This window comes from Globicephala melas, chromosome 5 (assembly GCF_963455315.2).
Source record: "Globicephala melas chromosome 5, mGloMel1.2, whole genome shotgun sequence".
Lineage (NCBI taxonomy): Eukaryota > Metazoa > Chordata > Mammalia > Artiodactyla > Delphinidae > Globicephala > Globicephala melas.
Window position 1 is genome coordinate 65,969,007 of NC_083318.1, and position 23,194 is coordinate 65,992,200.

The window sequence follows — 23,194 nt, forward strand, 5'->3', positions numbered from 1 at the left end:
ACGGGCTTAGTTGCTCCATGGCATGTGGGATCTTCCTGGACCAGGGTTCGAACCCATGTCCCCTGCATTGGCAGGCAGATTCTTAACCAGTGCGCATCGGCAGGCGGACTCTCAACCACTGTGCCACCAGGGAAGCCCTATTTTTAGTTTTTTTAAGGAACCTCCATACTGTTCTCCATAGCGGTTGTATCAATTTATATTCCACCAACAGTGCAAGAGGGTTCCCTTTTCTCTGCACCCTCTCCTGTAGCTGAAATGTTTACTTTTTTTTTTTTTTTGGCTGCACTGCACGGCTTGTGGAATCTTAGTTCCCTGACCAGGGATTGATTGAACCCGTGCCCTCTGTAGTGGAAGTGCAGAGTCCTAACCACTGAACCACTAGGGAATTCCATGAAATGTTTACTTTTTTTTTTTTCTTTGCGGTACGTGGGCCTCTCACTGTTGTAGCCTCTCCCGTTGTGGAGCACAGGCTCCGGACGTGCAGGCTCAGCGGCCATGGCTCACGGGCCTAGCCGCTCTGCGGCATGTGGGATCTTCCCAGACCAGGGCACGAACCCGCATCTCCTGCATCGGCAGGCGAACTCTTAACCACTGCGCCACCAGGGAAGCCCGAAATGTTTACTTTCGATGAAAGAAATACATGTGGGGGTCAGGGAGCCCCAGAATTGTGGTATCACTATTCAGTTAATGGCTTCCATTGGGTTTCTTTATAGGCAATACAGGTGCTAATATAGGATATGATGAAATCTTCGAGTAGGGCGTAATCCATTGGGGAATTAGATACTTGTACTACAGTTACAGTTCTGTTACTCTGTGGAACTGAACGGTAATGTGGCAGGATTAAAGTAGAGATAGACGTGCTAGTATTTGCAAAAATTAGACTTTTTTTTTGGTCAGGCTTTATTTAGGAGGATTCTGACTTCTTTAACTATATTTCTAAGTTCTGCATAGGACCAAGGCTTAAAGGTGACAATATTTCCTTCTCATGAGTTGGTGAAATTTCTAGGTGGAAATTATGAGACAGTTGTGGTCAGTAGCACAGGAAGAAAAGGGGTTGGGAGAGTGTTTTGAGTGTGTGGGTGTTCAGTGTCAAGAGGGACAGCAGTGGGTAGGAAGGAGATCAGGAGATCGGAAGAGCATGAAGAAGACTTGCAGGGAAGGAAAGAACAAAGTAGGCAAAGTCGTAGTGCTCAACTTCACTTTGGCCAGTGGAAACATCTCACATTGGCTCCGAAGTCCTTTTGTCATAATCCAGGTACTGTTGTAGCATCCTTGCTTTTAGGTACAATAAGATGTTTCAGGTTTATTTAGTATATTTCCTGCCCCAGATTGGGAATCAGCCATTTCTAATAGGAGACCCTTTCCTTTTAAAAGGAAATAAAATTGAGAGACCTGTGGGCATTAGGGATACTCATTCTTAACAGGTTGATGTATTTTTAAGGTCTTTGCAGTGGACAGAGCTAGGAAGTACTTTTTGTTTCTTAAGAAAAAACACATAGGTTATTCTGATAAACATTGTTTCTTTTCTTTTTGTATCTCTTACACTGAAAATCTTATTTCTTAATTCATTACCATAATTAATTACATTTTTGGTTTGTTCTTATGTGGGTATACACACATATAGAGAGAATACAGTGTAGTTTCAAACTAACAGGATCGATATTGCTATCAAGGTGTTTTAAGATTTCTGGTTTTTTTTTTTTTGTCATCATTATATATCCCACGAGGGATATATAGTCAAATGTCTATGCTTTAAAGTCACTTTTAATTTCTCATTGTATGGATAAACCATCTAACAGATGTAAAATTAGTTTCATTTGTTTCATTTTGCTTTAGATTTTGAGAAATTATTTTTATTTTATAATTTTGTAAAATGTTTACACAATTCCAAAGCGACCTTTACCAGACAAAACACTTCAGAGAAGTTTAGCTCCCATCCCTGTCTTCTCTACCCTACTCCCTCTCTCTAACATGGGTAACTGTTTAAAAAATTAGTTTGGGGTCTTTCCTGGTGGTGCAGTGGTTAAGCATCCACCTGCCAATGCAGGGGACATGGATTCAAGTCCCGGTCTGGGAAGATCCCACATGCCGCAGAGCAGCTAAGCCCGTGCACCACAGCTACCGATCCTGCGCTCTAGAGCCCGCGAGCCACAGCTACTGAAGCCCGCGCGTCTATAGCGTGTGCTCCATAACAAGAGAAGCCACCGCAGTGAGAAGCCCGCACACCACAACAAAGAGTAGCCTCCGCTCGCTGCAACTAGAAAGCTCATGCACATCAACAAAGACCCAACACAACCAAAAATAAATAAAATAAAATTAATTAATTAAAAAAAATTTAGTTTGGGGGTTATTTTTTCCCTTTAAAAATTGCAATAAAATAGCATACATACTGGTAATTTAGACTCCCCTTTTCATAAATAAGGCATACTATGCATACTTTCTGTGCTTGCTTTTTTTTTTTTACTTGATAATATGTCCTGGAGAATATTCCATAGCAGGAAATAGAGACATTTCTTCATTTCTTTTATAATACTCCATTTTGGGGGGTACAGCATAGTTTATTCAGTTATTTCCTCCTGTCATTTCCAGTTTTTTGCTAGTAAAATAATGATACCATGAATAGCCTTGTACATATATTAAAGGAGATATTTAAAGTACAGAATTTGAGAAAGCACGGTAATAGAAAAATATTTTTTCCTGTATTTTTAAACTTTGAGCTAACAATGAAGAATTGGTTCTTGTATTTTTTAGTTAATTCTGAGAAGAGACTCTTAGCAAACTGCCTTTATCTCATTGCAAAAATACGACATAAAATTTATCATTTTAACTGTTTTTATGTGTACAGTTCAGAAGTGCTAAGTATATTCACATTGTTATGAAACATTTCCAGAAAATGTTCTTCTGGAACCTTTTTCATCTTGCAAAACTGAAACTATGCATGTTAAACAATTCCCTTCTCCCTCTCCCTCGAGCCCCTAGTAACTATTATTCTTTTTTCTGCTTCTATGAATTTGGCTACTGTAGATACCTCACATAAATGGAATCATACAGTATTTGTCTTTTTGACTAAGTTATTTCACTTAGCATAATGTCCTCAAGGTTCATCCATGTGACAGGATTTACTTCCTCATAAAGTCTAAATAATATTCCATTATATGCATATACCACATTTTGTTTATCCATTTATTCGTCCATGGATGTTTTGGTTGCTTTCACTTCTTGCCCATTGTAAATGGTGCTGCTGTGTGCTGCTGTGAATTTGCGTGTGAAAATACCTCTTTGAGACTGTGCTTTCATTTTTTTTGCGTATATACCCAGAAGTGGGATTGCTAGATCATATGGTAGTTTTTTTTTTCCAAGAAGATGTTGGGGGTAAGAGTTTTATTAATTAATTAATTTATTTTTGCTGTGTCCGGTCTTCGTTTCTGTGCGAGGGCTATCTCTTGTTGTGGCAAGCGGGGGCCACTCTTCATCGCGGTGCACGGGCCTCTCACTGTCGCGGCCTCTCTTGTTTCAGAGCACAGGCTCCAGAAGCGCAGGCTCAGTAGTTGTGGCTCACGGGCCTAGTTGCTCCACGGCATGTGGGATCCTCCCAGACCAGGGATCGAATCCGTGTCCCCTGCATCGGCAGGCAGATTCTCAACCACTGCGCCACCAGGGAAACCCCATATGGTAGTTTTTAATTGTTTTGAGGAACCTCCATGTTTTCCATGGCAGTTGCAATATTTTATAATCCTACCAACATACTCAAGATTTCCAATTTCTCTACATCCTTGCCTATACTTGTTACTATTATTATTTCTTTTTTGACTGCGCTCTGTGGCGTGCGGGATCTTAGTTCCCTGACCAGTGATCAAACCTGTGCTCCCTACGTTGGGAGTGTGGAGTCTTAACCACTGGGCCACCAGGGAAGTCCCTATACTTGTTATTTTCTGTTGGTTTTTTTTTTTGTTTTTGTTTTTTTTTGATAGTAGCCATTCTGATGGGTGTGAAGTGATACCTCATTGTGGTTTTGATTTGCATTTCTCTGATGATTAGTGATACGAGCATCTTTTCATGCACCTGTTGGCCATCTGTATATCATCTTTGGAGAAAAGTATTCAAATCCTTTGCCGGTTTTTTAATCAAGTTGCAAATTCAGATTTCTTCTAATAACATTTTTGTTGGTAGCTAGTAGATGATTTAATGTAGTCTTAGAATAATTGTGTTAATCTAAAATGTGACTGATAAGAATATGTATGACCTAAATGTATTGTGTAATTCTGTTCTTATAGGGCTATTTAGAAACCAAAAAGTATTGAGAGAATATAGAGAGTTTCTGGGAAATACCAAGGTAAGGATATCTTTCTGTTAATGTTATGTGTGTATGTGTTGCACAGAAAATCCTAGTATCAGTCCATGGTGAAAATCTAGCATGTCTGTGATCCTATACCAAGATTTTCTTAAGTAGATTGTAATTTACTGAATTACAGTCTCTTTGCTTCTGTCTGTTTTTCTTAAAATTAAAAAAAGTGGGACATAAGTTCTCTTTAAATTTATAACTGTGTTATACACATAAGCATATAGATATAGATGATTTATTTTGTTAGATTTTTAGCAAGATTTAGCTCTTGTATACACCTTTAATTTCCTTTATTCTTTTTCCTTCTACTCTTAACCTTGTTTAACATTCAAAGTGCTAATCCTCTGCTTGTACCCAAGAAGCTCAGCCCTTAGAGGAGAAAATTGCACAGCCATTTTGATGATTTTTTTTCTTTATTATATAAGTGTACAAAATCTATGGACACTCAATATTTGTCAGTCTTACTAAACTTCCATAGTACGTTCACTCTTCCATTCTGTGAAATACTTATTGCATACCTTTTCCTCTCTTCCCAAACTTCCTGCAGACTCGCTTTCCCTCTTCAGCTGATGACCTTGTTTTATATTTCATTGAAAAAATCTAATCTGATAGAAGTACCATTAGCAGATTTATTACCTTATTGACAAGTGTGCCAGAATAACTCTTTTCCTTCCTATCAGAAGGAAATTAATATTGGGACCAGTACAGAAAGTTTACCTTTACTGTCCCACTTCTTTATTTTATTTTTTTTAAACTAGATTGCCTGTTTATTATTAAAGGATATATAGTTCAGGAACAGCCAGATGGAGGAGGTGCAGGAGGCAAGGCATGTGGGAAGGGGGTCAGAACTTCCATGCTCTCTGGGCAGCCACTCTCCCTGAATCTCCGCACATTCACCAAACCCCCTCCTTTCAGGGTTTTACAGAGGCTTCATTACATAAGCATGACTGATTAAACCACTGGCCATTGGAGGCTGAACTCAATCTCCAGCCTCTTTCTCAGCACTGGAGGTTGGAAAGTTATAACCCTTTAATTACATGGTTGGCTCCTCTGGTGACCAGCCCCAAATCTTACTTTCTTTTTTTTTTTTTCAACTAATTTTTATTGGAGTATAGTTGCTTTACAGTGTTGTGTTAGTTTCTGCTGTACAGCAAAGTGAATCAGCTATATGTAGACATATATCCCCTCTTTTTTGGATTTCCTTCCCATTTAGGTCACCACAGAGCACTAAGTAGCGTTCTCTGTGCTATACAGTAGGTTCTCACTAGTTATCTATTGATATTTTATATATAGTAGTGTATATATGTCAATCACAAACTTCCAATTCATCCCACCCCCCCTTCCCTGCTTGGCGTCCATACGTTTGTTCTCTACATCTGTGTCTCTATTTTTGCTTTCAAATAAGTTCATCTGTATCATTTTCATAGATTCCACATATAAGCGATACTATACAATATTTGTTTTTCTCTTTCTGACTTACTTCACCCTGTATGACAGTCTCTGGGCCCATCCACGTCTCTGCAAATGGCACGATTTCATTCCTTTTTATGGTTGAGTGATATTCCATTCTCTATATATACCACATCTTTTTTATCCATCCCTCTGTTGATAGACGTTTAGGTTGCTTCCATGTCCTGGCTATTGTAAATAGTGCTGCAATGAACATTGGGGGGTGCATGTATCTTTTTGAATTATGGTTCTCTCTGGGTTTATGCCCAGGAGTGGGATTGCTGGGTATATGGTAGTTCTATTTTTAATTTTTTAAAAATTTTTATTTATTTATTTATTTATGGCTGCGTTGGGTTCTTGTTGCTGTGCACGGGCTTTCTTTAGTTTCGGGGGCTACTCATCGTTTTGGTGCACGAGCTTCTCATTGCAGTGGCTTCTCTTGTTGTGGAGCACGGGCGATGTGCGGGCTTCAGTAGTTGCAGCACGTGCGCTCAGTAGTTGTGGTTTGTGAGCTCAGTAGTTGTGGCTTGTGGGCTCTAGAGCGCAGGCTCAGTAGTTGTGGTGCATGGGCTTAGTTGCTCTGCGGCATGTGGGATCTTCCCGGATCAGGACTCAAACCCTTGTCCCCTGAATTGGCAAGTGGATTCTTAACCACTGTGCGAACAGGGAAATCACCAGCCTTGTTTTTGTCCATTCTTCACACGAAACTTACTTCTGTTTCAGAATCTTTGAGTGTGTTGTATACTCTGCCTCAACCATTTTTCTTCCAGATTTTTCATGGTTGCCTCCTTCTCATCGTTGAACTTCTTTCCCTCACTATTCTAACTAAAATAACCCTCTCCATCATACCCCCCCAACACTATTCTCTCAGTCTGTGTTTTAGTTTCTTTATTATATTTATCACTATCAGATATGACAGACTTATTCTCTACCTTCCTGTACTAGGCAGTGAGATCTATGAAGGCAGGGACTCTGTTTTGTTTACTGTTGTGCCCCAGCATCTAGAACTGTGCCAGGCATATAGTACTTGTACCGTAAATATTTCTTGAATAAATTACATAAGGCAGAATATATGACGTACTTCAATAGAAAAGTAAAGTACAATAATAAATGTGTAGCAGAGTGAGTATTCTCTGTGGGGGACCAAGGAAGGCTTTACGTAGGAAGCTGACACTTGGCCAGATACACAAGAAGATGAGTAAAGCTTGCCCAGGTTGCAGCGGACGATGATAGCATTCCAAGGAGAGGAAGGAGCAGGAGGAGAAACACAGAAAGTATAAATTCAAGGAATAGCAGAAGAACATTTGACTGAAGAAAAATATTTTCCCTGAATATGTTCTTGTTTGATTTCCTTTTGTTTTGGTGTGTTTTGAAATTAAACACATTGTTAACACTTGATGTCTTTGGTTTTTAGAGAACAGTCATGAGTTAAATTAGAGCAACAAACTTGTTGGCTTTGGCTGTTCCTTGTACTATAAGTTAAGAAGTTGCTCAAGAAATGGGAAAATTTTAGAGTATTTCAGTGCAGTACATTTTTATCACTTTACTTCTGGTTTTTATGTAACCAACTCAGATTTTTTTCCTGAAGTAGGCAGGAAATGAATTACAAGGAAATAAACAATTAAGGTTCTGCAAAAGGACCCACATGTACTTTCAATTTCTGTCTTCTCACATCTTAAACAGGAAATTCTAGAGAAAAAGAATTAAATAAGTAAATCTAGTTGTTTAGAGGCATTGATAAAGGAGGTATTTTCTGGTGTGTCAAGAGTCACTTATTAGCGTCACAATGCTTCTCTGGGAAATGTTAAGAGATTTTTTGTTTTTGTTTTTGTCTTATAGCCACGCTCTAGAACGACATCAGTTTTTTTTAAGGGGCCAGGAAAGGTGGTGATGGTTGCCATTTGCATGTAAGTACTGAAATATAAGCCTTTTAAAATAGAAATATTTTTAATGTATATATCCTTGAATGTATAAATTTATTACTTGGTACCTAGATAAAGATAAAGGTGCTATCTGAAAATTTTTCTCTCATTTTCACTGGCATTTATAGAAGTCTTTTTTAAAAAGTTGAATTGGCCAAGGTTATTTTTAGAGTAACTAAAGCAACCTGGGTTATAACTACTGAAGAGTACCTGCGCTTTTATTTTTCTCCCACTTAACCTTGGTAGAACATAATTAATGCTTTTGCCTCTTTCTCTTTTCCTCTTTCTTCTTTTTTTTTTTTTAACTTTTTATTTTATATTGGAGTATAGGCAGTTAACAATGTTGTGATAGTTTCAGGTGCACGCAAAGCGACTCAGCCATACATATACATGTATCCATTCTCCCCGCAAACTCCCCTCCCATCCAGGCTGCCACATAACACTGAGCAGAGTTCCCTGTGCTATACAGTAGGTTATTCATTTTAAATATAGCAGTGAAGTACTCCTCTTTCTTCTTGATTCCTGTTATTTTGCCTACCTTTTATCTATTTTGCTGAATAATCTAATTTTGTATGTTTGTGCATTAATTCCATAATTCATTAGTTCTTTTATTTCTAAAATACATATGTTACATGTGTCAGGAATTTTGATATGGTCTGGAAATGTAAAGGTAAAATACATAATTCTTATCTTCAAGGATTGGAGGGACACTAGACTAGAAGAAGTCATTTGTAATAATACAGAAAAGATAGTGGTAGTAGGGATGGAGAGTCACGGTTAGTTTCAAAAAGTATTTAGGTGGTCTGGTTAGCGATGGTGCCCAGGTTTCTGATTTGGACAATTGGATAGATATTGCACCATCACTGAGAGAAGGAATGCTGGAAGGAGGGGCAGGGTGGGAGTAAAGGAAATAATGAGTTCCTTTTTGAGTTTGAGCTATTTATAGGGCACCCAAGGGGAGTTGGTCAGCAGAATTAATTCTTTTCATTAATAAAACAGGATTAACAGTGAAAGCTTTTTACATTGGAGGAATGTATGTAATGTATATAAACTGCTTAGCATAGTACCTGTTACATAATATGTACTTAATAATTATTATTGTTAGTATATGTGGCTCCGAAGCTCAGGAGGGATTAGAGATATAGAGTCAAGAGTTATTAGTGTATAGATGATAATTAAAGCCATAGGAGTAGTTAAGATCACCTGGAGAATGTGTATATAGTGTATGAGGAAGGAGAAGCTCTTAAGAAAAAACCTTGAAGAACGCTAACATTTAAGAAACGGGTAGAAGAAAAAGAGCCTGCAGAAGAGACTGAGGAAGAGTAAAGAGAAAGGTAGGAAGAAAACCAGTAGTATTGTGGAAATCAAGGAAGACAGTGTTTTCAGAAAATAGTGGCAAATGCTTCTGTGAGATTAAGGAAAATATTAAAATGTTTTCAGGAATTTAATAGCAAGAAACAGTTGATATATTGATAAAAACAATCTTATGAGGTGTTAGCGGCAGAAGCCACTGTTTAGTGGATTGAAGACTGAGTGCAAAGTGAGGAAAACTGAGACAGCAAGAGTGGATATAATTCTTTCAAGAAATTATTTGAAATGGAGGAGAGGAGAAAAGGGTAGCTGGAAGGGGATGTACAGTTTCCTCATTTATAAAATGAGGATGAAGTAACTACTACAATGTTAGCATTTGCATAATAGAATTATAATAAAACATGGTAAGTGACTATAGTATAGTGCCTGAGATAAATTATACTAGTTATTACTGTTGGAATCTGAGTACAGCTGGCTTCCTCAGAGCTAACCATGTTTATTTTAGCATGTATGGCCTTCTCATATGACACAGACTATTTGGTCTAGTTTTGTCTTCACCTCTGGCATCTGCCTAATTAAATAAACCGACCTTCACCAACGTCTTCCCTTTGACACTGGCCTACTGAACAATACCAAGTGCACATAAGACACATAATTTCCTTTCTGATTCCATTTTGTTCATATGTAGAACACCCTCTTTTCTCATCTTCTCAAAACGTACTTAAGTAATTTGCTGGCACGTATCATGCCTCTTTCATTTAAATATTTAATGAAACCATAATCTGTGTTCTTCAAATTTGTACTCCTGTTGCCTAAAACATAGTAAATCTTAAAGACTAGGGATTCTTTCTAATTTACTTTGAACAGAATCTAGTGTGTGTGTGTGTGTGTGTGTGTGTGTGTGTGTGTGTGTGTATAAATTAAGTAAGCTTTTAATGGGAATTTTTATTTAAACCTATGCTAAGTTATTTTCTCTTTCTCTCCTAGCAATGGATTAAACTGTTTCTTCAAATTTCTTGCCTGGATTTATACGGGTTCAGCAAGTATGTTCTCAGAAGCTATACACTCTTTATCTGATACTTGTAATCAGGTGAGGGGTAAAAGCTTCTTTCTTATTAAAGTAATATATTTTTTGAGGCTTTAGTCTAAAAGTTGACATATTTAAAAACATAATGATTCCTATAGTTGGGTTGTGGAAGAAAATGAAAGTTGTTTTACTTTTGAATGATGATGTACATAGAAACATGACATAGTATTTGAAAGCAGTTTGTTACGCTTTAAAAACTTTTAATAATCAAATATGAAGTGTAAGATTATCAGTCACAGAGGCTATTGTAGAAGAGATTCTTGTATTAGGTAGAAATTTGGTCTGTGAATATGAGTTCTTATAACTGTAAGAGCCGGTGGATTTAAGTGTTTTGAATAAAGATATAAAATAGTCACATGTGATTGATGAATTATAATGATTTTCACCTTAGACTAGTATTTTGATTTTGAATACTACAAATCTAAGCCTTTTTTAAGAACACAACATTTCTACTTGTATATCATTTCACATTTTAAAGAATGTAGCCTGTTAAGGAGAAAACCTTTTTAGTATTTATTTATTTATTTATACTCCTGTTATGTAAGAACAGATTTGGGAGAACTTACAATAAAAGACACAGGTATAATAAGAATATTTAAGAGAAAGTTAAAAATAATAATAAAATGGTAAGAAGCAGGGAGAGCAATCTTAATAAAATTAAACCTGAGAACTCATGTAACTCACTGTCAAATGGATTAAAACGTTTTGTAAAAGTAAGGAAACAATACAGGCATTTGCTATTAGTACTAACAGTCATTCTCTTGAATTAAATTTTTATACTCAGTAAATATTTAATAACTACTATTATATAATATTTTGCCTGTTGAGTCGGGGGAGAGGAGGGTGGGAGAGATATGACACACAGTACCTATTTTGTTGAAAGCTTATGTGAACATAAGAAAATTAAAATGTGAAAATATTTGTACATTTGGCCAAGGAGATATGTACATATTATTAATTTTAGTATTAGTTGTTATTTAAAACATTGAAGACAATTTTTTAAAAATTTATTTATTTTATTTTTGGCTGCATTGGGTCTTTGTTGCTGCCCATGGGCTTTCTCTAGTTGTGGAGAGCGGGGGCTGCTCTTTGCTGCGGTGCATGGGCTTCTCATTTGCAGTGGCTTCTCTTTTGGCACAAGGTGCGCAGGCTTCAGTAGTTGTCGCAGATGGGCTTAGTTGCTCCGTGGCATGTGGGATCTTCCCGGACCAGGGCTTGTACCCGTGTCCCCTGCATTGGCAGGCGGATTCTTAACCACTGTGCCACCAGGGAAGCCCTGAATACAATTTTTAAGTGTCTGTACTCTGAAATACTATTTAGGGATTTAAAAGCATGTGGTAGATAGCTATGTACTGATCTGGAATAATAACCATGATATGAATAAAAAAATCAAGTTGTAAAACATTATGTACAGAACTTATGTTTCTAGCCATGATGGACTAATGAGGATTGGACTTTAGCCTTTTGCTATAAACAGCTAAAAAACTAGACAAAATATATTAAACAATATTTTCAAACATTGGACAATAGCAATGCAAGACCATGATCCCTGAGGAAGGGGAACAGGTGAATTGAACTCTGTGATTTCTCTGGTGTTTTGCTTGGAGGCGCATTTGCGGTAGTGGAACAGGGTGGGAGACCCATCATAGAGTTGAGAAGGTAGAAATTAGGGTTAGTGAGTCTGAAGTGGCTAGAAATTACAAGGCTACAGAAGTCTACATAGGGTTTTCCTTGAGTTGAATCTTCGCTGAGTGTTAGATTACACATGTGTAGGGTAAAGCTCCATGAGACCAGGCAAAGAACCAGCAGGGAGCGTTAAGCTGAGTAATTCCTAGAGTTCACATCGGGCTTGGATTAATTAAGTTCTGACGTTCTGAGATAGAGAGTCCTGACTGATTACCCAGGCCAGTAGAAGGCTCAGACCTTAGTAGTAGGGCTAAATTATCTTAGTTGTAAAGACTATCCTAGAACAGGGGTCCCCAACCCCCAGGCCACATACCAGTACCTATCCTTGGCCTGTTAGGAACTGGTCCACACAGCATGAGGTGAGTAGCGAGCGAGCAAAGCTGCACCTGCCGCTCCCCATCGCTTGCATCACCGCCTGAACCATCTCCACCCCACCCCCCACCATCTGCCACTGGTCCGTAGAAAAATTGTCTTCCACGAAACCGGTCCCTGGTGCCAAAAAGGTTGGCAGCTGCTGTTCTAGAAGCTTTCTAACAAAGCTCTAAGGGATCACACTGATTTACAAGTAACTTAATTACCTGTGAGAATAAAGCCCCACATGCTATTATAAGGAAGACAAAATCCAGACACACAGTATAACATTCACAGTGTCAGCATCTAATAAAAAAATTAGTAGACGACCATGAAGCAGAAAGTCTGACTCACAACCAGGGGAAAAGTTAGTCAGTAGAAAGACTCAATTGACATATGGTAGAATTAGCAGAAAAGGATAAGTGGCTATTATAACTACGTTCATGTATTGAAAAGAAAATATGAACATCATGAAAAGAGAAATGGAAGATACAAAGAAGAACCAAATGGAACTTTTAGAGCTGAAAAATATATCTGATGTGAAAAATCCATTATATAGAATTAACAGCAGATTAGACGTCATGGAAAAAAATGATGAGTGAACTCAAATATATGGCAGTAGAAAACATTCATACTAAAACTAGAGTGAAAAGAGACTAAAAAAGATGAAGGGAGCCTTAGACCTGTGGGACATTATCAAGAGAATTCTGTCAAACATTTAACGAAGAAATAATGCCAGTAGTACACAGACTTTCAAATATAGAGTAGAAGGAAACACTTTTCAACTCCTCTAGTAAGGCTATCATAACCCTGATACCAAAACCTTAAAGTTATTCCAAGAAAAAAAAATACAAACCAGTATCTCTCATGAACATAGATGCAAAAATCCTTAAGATATAATCACATTGAATCTAGCAGTACACAAAAATGGTAATACATCATAATCAAGTGAGTATTATTCCAAGAAGCATGGTTAGTTTAACATTCAAAATCAATAGAAGGTTAATGTACAAAAGTCAGTTGCAGGTGCTTCCCTGGTGGCGCAGTGGTTAAGAATCCGCCTGCCAATGCAGAAGATACGAGTTCGAGCCCTGGTCCAGGAAGATCCCACATGCTGTGGAGCAGCTAAGCCCGTGCGCCACAACTACTGAGCCTGCGCTCTAGAGCCTGCGAGCCACAGCTACTGAGGCCCGCACGCCTAGAGCCTGTGCTCCGCAACAAGAGAAGCCACCACGATGAGAAGCCGGTGCACCACAACGAAGAGTAGTCCCCGCTCGCGGCAACTAGAGAAAGCCACGCACAGCAACAAAGACCCAACACAGCCAAAAATAAGTAAATAAATAAATTTATTTTTAAAAAAATCAATTGTATTTTTACTATCAGGAAACAAATGGAGAGTGAAATTTTTAATAAATTCCATTTATGATGTTAAATACTTAGGAGTAAATTTAACAAAAAATGTGTAAGACTTTAACACTGGAATCTTAAAATGTAACTAGGGGAAATTAAAGATGACCTAAGGGGCTTCCCTGCTGGCTCAGTGGTTCAGAGTCCGCCTGCCGATGCAGGGGACACGGGTTCGTGCCCCGGTCCAGGAAGATCCCACATGCTGCAGAGCGGCTGGGCCCGTGAGCCATGGCCGCTGAGTCTTTATGTCCAGAGCCTGTGCTCCGCAACAGGAGAGGCCACAATAGTGAGGGGCCCGCATACCGCAAAAAAAAAAAAAAAAAAAAAAAGACCTAAGGAGGTGGAGAGAGATACCATGATCATGGATTTGATAACCACGTTAATATGTCAAATTTCCCTAAATTAATCTATAGATTTCATATAATCCAGCAGATTCTTTTGTAGAAATTGACAAACTGATTAAATTCTAAAATTTATATGGAGGGACTTCCCTGGCAGTCCAGTGGTTAAGACTCCACTCTTCCACTGCAGAGGGTATGGGTTTGATCCCTGGTTGGGGAACTAAAATCCCACATGCCGCATGGCGTGGCCAAAATAATAATAAAAATAAATAAAATTTATATGGAAATGTAAAGAACCTGGAATATTCAAAGCAATCTAAAAATAAATGAAAGAAATTTGGAGGGCTTTAAAACTTATTTCAGAGCACAGTAATTAAGACAGTGCGGTATTGGCACAAGGACTGACAGACCAGTGGAACAGAATAGAGGGTCCAGCAACAGACCCTCAGTTACATAGTCAGTTGATTTTTGACAAAGGCACCAAAGCAATTCAGTGAAGAAAAGAAACTCTTCAACAAACGGTATGGGAAAGGTTGGATATCCACATGGATAAAAAAACGAAGGACCTTGATTCCCACTCATGCCGTGTACAAATTTAAGGTGGGTCATAGACCCAGATGTACAAGCTGAAACTATGAAAATACTAGAAGGAAACCTAGGAGAATATCTTCTAAGCCTTTGGGTAGGCAGAGATTTCTTAAACAGAACACAGAAACAAAACCATAAAATAAAAAAATTTACAAATTAAACTTCATCAAAATTAAATACTCTTACTTATTAAAGGACACTTTTTTTGGGGCTGCATTGGGGCTTTGTTGCTGCACATGGGCTTTCTCTAGTTGCAGCGAGCAGGGACTACTCTTCATTGTGGTGCACAGGCTTCTCATTGCAGTGGCTTCTCATTGCGGAGCACAGGCTCTAGGTGCGCAGGCTTCAGTAGTTGCGGCATGTGGGCTCAGTTGTTGCGGCACGCAGGCCCTAGAGCGCGTGGGCTTCAGTAGTTGCAATGCATGGGCCCAGTAGTTGTGGCACATGGGCTCAGTAGTTGTGGCTTGCAGGCTCTAGAGTGCAGACTCTAGTAGTTGTGGCGCATGGGCTTAGTTGCTCTGCGGCATGTGGGATCTTCTCAGACCAGGGCTTGAACCCGTGTCCCCTGCATTGGCAGACGGATTCTTAACCACTGCGCCACCAGGGAAGTCCCTGAAGAATACTTTTAAGGCAATAAATAAGCAAGCTGCTCATAGGGAGAAAATATTCACAAAGCATATAATCTGACAAAGGACTGGTATCCAGGATAAATAAAGAACTTGTATAACTCAATATTAAAAAGACAGTCCAGGGCTTCCCTGGTGGCGCAGTGGTTGAGCGTCCGCCTGCTGACGCGGGGGACACGGGTTCGTGCCCCGGTCCGGGAGGATCCCACATGCCGCGGAGCGGCTGGGCCCGTGAGCCATGGCCGCTGAGCCTGCGCGTCCGGAGTCTGTGCTCTGCAACGGGAGAGGCCGCAACAGTGAGAGGCCCTCATACCACACACACACACACAAAAAAAGACAGTCCAGTCTTTTTAACAAGCTGAAGACTTGGAAAGGTACTTCACAATGATACCTGAATGTGGTTGATGGACACACAAAGAGGTGCTCAACACTATTAATCATCAGGAAATGTATATTGTAACCCCAACAAGACATCTCTACACATCTGCTATTATGGCTAAAATTTAAGAGCCTGACAATCAAATATTGGTGAAGATGTAAAGCACCCAGACTTTTTAGACGTTGCTGGTGGAGTATAAAATGTTACAGCTACTCTTAAATTTGTCAGTTTCTTGTAAACATATGCCTACTGTTTGACTTAGCAATTCCACTCCTAAGTATTTATCCAAGAGTAATGTGAACAAATGTCCACAAAGACTTGTATAAGAATGTTTCTAGCACCATAAAGGTGCTATAATGGGCAAAAAACTGGAATCAACCCAAATGTCCATCAACAGTGGGATAAACAAGTTGTTGTATAGTCATACAATAGAATATTATCTAGAAATAAAAAGAAATACTTATCCGTAAGTAGCATATAAGCATCTCTAACAGTATGTTGAATAAAAGAAGGCAAATACAAAAGAGTAGTTACTGTGTGATGCCATTTATATTAAGTTCTAGAATAGAACTTTGGCTTTAATCTTTGGGGGAGAACAGGATTAGCGATAGTCTATGATATCTTATTTTTATAAGAAGAACTAATAAATAATGGCCATATTCAACTTATGAAACATTTGTCATCTCACACTTCATTGCACAGCCAACCTGAACATTAAGTACTTTAAAAATAATTGAACACTCATTGACTATTATGTAAACATTATAAACACAGATACATATATAGTGTGAATTGATAATGAATATTTCAGTTTTAATATACAGATTTAAAAATTATATGTTCTTAATTTACTCTCATTCTCTTAGTTTAATTCACTGAAAAGCCATCATCTGTGTTTTAGGTAGTTTTGACTCTCTTTTCCTTTGGAATACAGTAGAAAAAAACTTGTAATATTCTGTATATTTTGGATTGGATTTCTGATATCAAAACTTAAAAGTCAGTATATATTTGTTTTAGCCTTTTTTTTTTTTTTTTTTTTTGGCTGTGCCGCAAGGCATGTATTGTAGTTCTCTGACCAGGAATCGAACCTGTACTCCCTGCATTGGAAGTGTGGAGTCTTAACCACTGGACCGCCAGGGAAGTCCCTGAATGGACTAGCCATTTGCAAGGTGGTATAATCCCCATGTATTTTACAAGAGGGAATGTTTCTATAAATGCCCAGTAACCTACAGAGAAACTTCATCCATGAAGAATTTGGTAATCTTGAAGACTTACCTATTTGATTATTTGATACAATACTGAAAAAATGCAAAAACCCTAGCTTAGTCAAAAAAAATCACATAGGGTATTCACTCAGGCTTTGTGTTTTTATTAAATAAATAATTCTAGTGTAATCTTTTTCAGATTTCTAAATTTACATCAAATTAAGAGAAAGGATACTAAGTGCAAGCATAATATTGAGCGGTACCAGTGGATAGCTCTTTTTAACAAAAGATACAATCAAAAAAAGAAACAGAAATAAAAGTAAGAAAAGATGAAGGCAAGGGAGGAAGGAAGGAGAGAAAGGTGGTAACTAGGATTAAAGACTTACATTTTTCTTATATTTACTTTAGACTTTTTTTCCGTAGAGAAATAAAATTTTAGTTATAACTAGTCTTCCATCTTTATTTCTTCCTTCCACACCCCAGATAGTCACTGCTCTGTATACATTGATGTGTATACTTCATGCGCATGGTTTTGCAGTTTTACTAGAAATGTAAATGTATCATGTCCACATACAGTTTGTACTCACTCTTACTGTCTTTGGTACTTGCCTGGCGGTCCAATGGTTGAGACTTCGCCTTCCAGTGCAGGTGGTGCGGGTTCGGTCCCTGGTCGGGAAACTAAGATCCCACATGCCTTGAGCCAAAAAACCAAAACATAAAACAGAAGCAGTATTGTAACAAATTCAATAAAGACTTAAAAAAAAATGGTCCACATCAAAAAAAAACAGAACAAAAAACTTTTACTGTCTTTTATTTGTGCAGCTATACAAGTTATTCTTCCTGTAAAAAATCAGATATTACAGACCACGCTAAACCTACTTCTCTCCTCAGAGGTATAAACAGAATTAAATGTGAGTTCTTTCAGACCTTTTCCTGTGCTTTACATTATATGTCATTTACAAAAACTACAAAACATAAGTTCTTTTGTATTGTACGTGCGGTTCCTAAACTTGCTTTTTTCCCGTCCACTGAATGGTACGTCTAGGAGCTTTCACCATGTCAGTACAGAGAGCTCTATTCCCTTTTACACTGTTGTAGAAGTAATTTATGGTTTGGTTATACCATGATTTATTTTGCCACTCCCCACTGAAGGAGTTTTAGGTTGCTTTCACATTTTACGTCATTATTCAGTGTTGTTTTGAACCCCTTTCGGTTCACCTTTATTTCTCTATGGTAAGTACTGGAAACAAGAATTGCTGGGCTATTGGACATACACATGTTAAGTACTTCTTTGTCATTGTCAAGTTGTGCCCTCCAGACTGGCTTATTATATTCCCTTGCTAATGATTATTTACCTTCTTCTCTCCATAGGCCTTACTAGCATTGGGCATCAGTAAGTCTGTTCAAACACCAGATCCTACTCATCCGTAAGGACGTTGTCTTTATTTTGTTTTCATGTGTTTTGGCAGCAAGTAGTTGAATTATAGAAATCTCTTGCAATTTATAGACCTGCAGTTTTGTGTTAAAGATTTGGTCATTTCTTCTGCTGTTGTATTTAAAATGCAGGACTCAAGCTCTGTGTCAAAGTAAATTCAAGATATAATTTGAAAATGAGGTTCAAATTATTTTTATGCTTTGTAACATAGCAAAGAGAACCTGTCCTCTTTGTATTTGATAGTTAATAACAAAGCACGTGTTTTGATCTTAGAGTTCTGTTTTATTTGGTCAAAGGAGATATATATATTTCACATTTGGACTAATAGGCCACTCAATCTAAAATTTTAGTGATAATTTCTATTAAATTTATGCTTAATGTATTTTAATCCCCCTGTTGTGATTTGGAAATAGGATTCTATTAATATTTCAAAATTACTTATTTGTAAAATGAGTATGCTCTTTAGGGTATATTATTTTGAATTATATTAGTTATTTGATACAAAGACTTTTTTTCTGTTGCTTCTACTAACATAACCAGGTGAAAATTTTGAATTCCACATGTATTATTTTGTTTTTAACAAGCTTCTGTAGTAGAATTTGAGCAGTCAAATTTGCCTTAAGGCAAAAAACAAATACACTTTTATTTCCATAAAGGAATCTGCCTCTGTGCTTTATATAAATGCCTTTCTTTACTTGAAAGTCAGGCACTCCTGTTTTCATATAAATAATAGCATATTATTGAATATCTTATAACTATCAGTAAGCTCGGACAGAGAACAGCTACCTTTCTAGTCTGCTAATTACACATGGTTATAGTATTTTACTCTGTCAAAAAAAATTTTTCCGGACCAGTTTTATATGCCAAAAATTTAAAAACGGTAAAATTTAAAAGTTTTAGGTTGTAAAGATTTCTTCTTAAGATATTTTCAACAACCTACTTTAGTACTGCCCAATAGAATTTTCTACAGTAATAGAAATATTTATTTATATCTGTTCATTGTGATAGTCACTAGCTGCATGTGGCTGTTGAGCACTTGAAATGTGGCTAGTGCGACTGAAGAACTGTATTAAAATTTTATCTAGTTTTAAGTAATTTAAATTTAGATAGTCTTATGTAGCTAGCGACTTACATTGGACAGTGCAGATCTACATAGTTAAAAATTTTAGGGACTTCCCTGGTGGTGCAGTGGTTAAGACTCTGCGGGCTCCCAATGCAAGGGGCCTGGGTTTGATCCCTGGCCCAGTACTAGATCCCGCATGCATACCACAGCTAAGAGCTTGCATGCCACAACTAAGACCCAATGCAACCAAAAAAAAAATTTTTTTTAATGAGAATCTCCAAATTCCTTGAAAACACATAAAATGAAAGTAATGCCATTTAATTTAGATCTTAATTTACCTTAACTTAAATAAATAAATAAGTATATCTCCTTTCTTACTTTGAGGGGGAAGCTTTAGAAGAATATAAATTGTTCTAAATCAAGCTGATAGAACACCATCACATCTATAAACTGATAATTTCCTATGGCAAGATTACATATTTGCAAAAAGAATTCAAAAATTAATTTTAATTCAGAACTCTTGTTTAAATTTGCATCTGCTAGAAGGGTGCCATAGAGTTTGGGTTTGGGAGTAAATTTCCCAGAAAATACTTTTATTAATGAATGATTCTTTTCCTCTTGTAGTATCCCATATTTTAAAATTTCTTATTACTCAGTATTTTATTGGTACATACAGTAATACAGAATAATGCACACACTGACCAAAAGACTTTAAAAAACCCCTGAGATTTAACCAAAAAAAATTACCATAAAAACACCCAGAAAACTGAAGCTCTTAGTCGTTTAATGATGGTAATTAGTGGCACTTCCCTGGCGGTCCAGTGGTTAAGACTCCGCACTTGCACTGCAGGGGGCGTGGGTTCGATCCCTGGTCTGGGATTTAAGGTCCCACATGCTGCTCGGTGCAGCCAAAAAAAAAAAAGATAATAGTTAGTTACTGTGTGTTACACTATACAGAAACAGCAAAAAGTATCTAGCGTCAAGTTATAAGTAATATAAATTGTAGGAAATATAAATTATAGAAGAAGACAAATGAGAAGCTGCATTACAAGTAAATATAAATGTTACCATCTTCATTAAACATCTGAATGCATTTAAAAAATAAATTTTGCCTGCATTTGTGTTACATAAAAGTAAAGTTGCTCTAGTAAATCAAAGCAAATATATGAAAGAGGGGTTAGAAAATACCTGAATTAAATCATATTCACTCTCTTTTTATATAGTTTCAAAGATCTTGCAGTTTTTTCCACTTTATGTATTGATTTTCTGATTAGATTTGAGTTTGGCACTTACATTTTACTTAAATATAAAATCATAACATCATGATGTTATAAGAAGTTTTTTTTTTTCATTGACCTGTTAAACATTTTGAGAGGAAATCATTTGTATTTCTTGTAAACTATATTATCTTTTTTATTTTTCAGGTATGGATTTTCAAATATGCGCTATATTGCTTCACTAATTAGTGGTGTTGGTATTTTCATGATGGGTGCAGGATTATCTTGGTACCATGGAGTCATGGGATTGCTTAATCCTCAACCAATAGAATCTCTTCTATGGGTAATCTTCTCCCCTCCTCCCCCCTCAGTTTTGAAGTAATATGAAATAGTGATTAGGTACAGTAGAATGCCTTTGTCATATTGATGTTAAAGAATGGGACGAAATATACCTTCTTTTTTTTTTTTTTTCCGGTATGCGGGCCTCTCACTGTTGTGGCCTCTCCCATTGCGGAGCACAGGCTCCGGACGCGCAGGCTCAGTGGCCATGGCTCACGGGCCCAGCCGCTCTGCGGCATGTGGGATCTTCCCAGACCAGGGCACGAACCTGTGTCCCCTGCATCGGCAGGCAGACTCTCAACCACTGCGCCACCAGGGAAGCCCGAAATATACCTTCTTGACTGTAATATAGGGTTATGTATCTGTAGTTGTGTTTTTTAGAATGTGACTGGACATGACCTCTAAATCCATATGATTCAGTGATGTTGAGCAAGAGTATCTCTGTAGGTACAGTTGTTAAACACTTTGTCCTTGGTTAAAATTTTGGGCAATTCTGTTAATTTCTGCTGTTACTTTTGAAAAGCAAGAAGACCTCTGTTCACTTTTAGTCCCAGGAATAAATGTCCTATCAGTAGTTAAAATAACCATTCCTTTGTAACAGTCATATGTTAGAATTTTATTTAAAGTTAAACCTTCTCCTTTCCCTCATTCTGGTAGGAAGCCTACATTGAGAGAATGGGAGTGTGGTTCCCTTCTGTATTTTTTCACTTAAGGGCTTCTCTTCTCTCCTATTCCATAGATTGCCTCTGGCAGCACTGAAGGTAGAGATAGGGGACAGAAAGGTACTACTTTACTGGCACCAACGTCATCTTGCACTGGTTTCCACTGGCCTTTGTAGATACTTAAAGCTGTCTTCTTTTCCTCTCATGGAAACTTCTTGGAGATTACTCTGCTTGGCAGCTCTGACTGTAGCTCCCTTGACAAGTGCAAATTGGGCATGTGGCACCCCTGTCAGCTTCTGTATCTCACAGTGTAGCTCCAGACTATTTTTGCTGATGTTGCCAGTAAGATTCAGTGGAAAGAGCCTAGAATTGAGTTAGGAAAACCTGTATTCTAGTTCTTATTCCAATACCATTTCTATTTACTCAAGCAAACCACACAGCCTTGGAAATCTCAGTTTCCTTGACAGAATTAGAAGAGTGTTGGACTGGGTTCAAAATTTTTAAACCTCTGTTTCAGGGAAGCCTAGGGTTCCGAAAAGGTAATATTGAAAATTCTATAGATATTTGATTTGAATTTCACTTAAAATTTAAAAAAATTTGTGTTAATTATTTCTATATATCTTGGATTAAAGCTATTCTTGGTATCTTTATCTAATTCAAGAGTGTCTGGGATTGTAAGGAAAGTGGTGTTATCTTCCTCCCCCAAATTGTTTACTTTTTATAACTGCTTATCTTTCTGAATGAGGACTGAGGAAGGATTCTCTTGGTGCTGGGCAAACAAAATTGAAAGTTACTGGGTATGGTTGTGTATCTTACTGCATCTGGTATCCACAACCCTAGATTTCAAATGCTTGTGTTCATTTTGAAGTTCAAATTTTTTTTTTTTTTTTTTTTTTTTTTTTACTAATTAAGTAATTCTTTTATATCATGAATTTAACTTTAGTCATGGTATAACATTCTACACTGGGGGGTGCGTGTGTGTATTACTTTTTCAAGTATTAAAAAATGAGATGGCCAAAAAAAAAAAAATGAGATGGCCATCAAATTTTTAACTTTTAATTGTTTCTTCTTATGAAGATACCATCTATCTCGTCCTCATTTGAACTGTTTCCCATCAAAATCCTTATCTGGCTAGGATTTGAATTTATGTTTCCATCTTAAACATTAAGTTTATGCATGAACTGTTGTAATTCTTTAGTGAGATATCAACTTATGCTTTATTTTTATATTTCCTAGGCATATTGTATTTTAGCAGGATCATTAGTATCTGAAGGAGGTATGTACTGTCACAGAATCTTTTTATTCTTAGTAATATATATTCAGCAGTCTATTTTTATAGATTGCTAAGTTCTCTTGATTAAAGAAAGCTGTGGAAATAGGAATATACGTTTTATCTTCTTTGAGGGAAGAAATTCTTTGTATAATGTACTATGGTTGTTCCTGTAAGATGGGGCAAGTTTGGAAAAGCTTTTTATTTTGTTCTTGAGTATCATATCATTTGAAATGAAGTATAAAAACATAACTAACTATATACTGAGGTTTTTTCTTTTTTTGGAAAGTAAAAAACATTTTTTTATACAGCAGGTTCTTATTAGTTATCTATTTTATACATATTAGTCTATATATGTCAATCCCAATCTCCCAATTCATCACACCACCACCCCACCCACTGCTTCCCCATTTTGGTGTCCATACATTTGTTCGCTACATCTGTCTCTCTGTTTCTGCCTTGCAAACCTGTTCATCTGTACCATTTTTCTAGATTCCACATGTATGCGTTAATA

The 23,194-nt window shown here is 37.3% G+C and overlaps 1 protein-coding gene across 1 annotated transcript in view; it reads left to right on the forward strand.

The window, feature by feature from the left end:
• SLC30A9 (solute carrier family 30 member 9) overlaps positions 1 to 23,194 on the forward strand; it is a 72,321-nt gene that overhangs the window by 29,540 nt on the left and 19,587 nt on the right. Inside the window, exons 7-12 of the mRNA XM_030881139.2 lie at positions 4,275 to 4,333; positions 7,631 to 7,698; positions 10,012 to 10,114; positions 18,066 to 18,121; positions 20,617 to 20,752; positions 22,647 to 22,686. Of these exons, the coding sequence (XP_030736999.1) occupies positions 4,275 to 4,333; positions 7,631 to 7,698; positions 10,012 to 10,114; positions 18,066 to 18,121; positions 20,617 to 20,752; positions 22,647 to 22,686 (462 nt within the window). The remainder of the gene's footprint in view (positions 1 to 4,274; positions 4,334 to 7,630; positions 7,699 to 10,011; positions 10,115 to 18,065; positions 18,122 to 20,616; positions 20,753 to 22,646; positions 22,687 to 23,194) is intronic.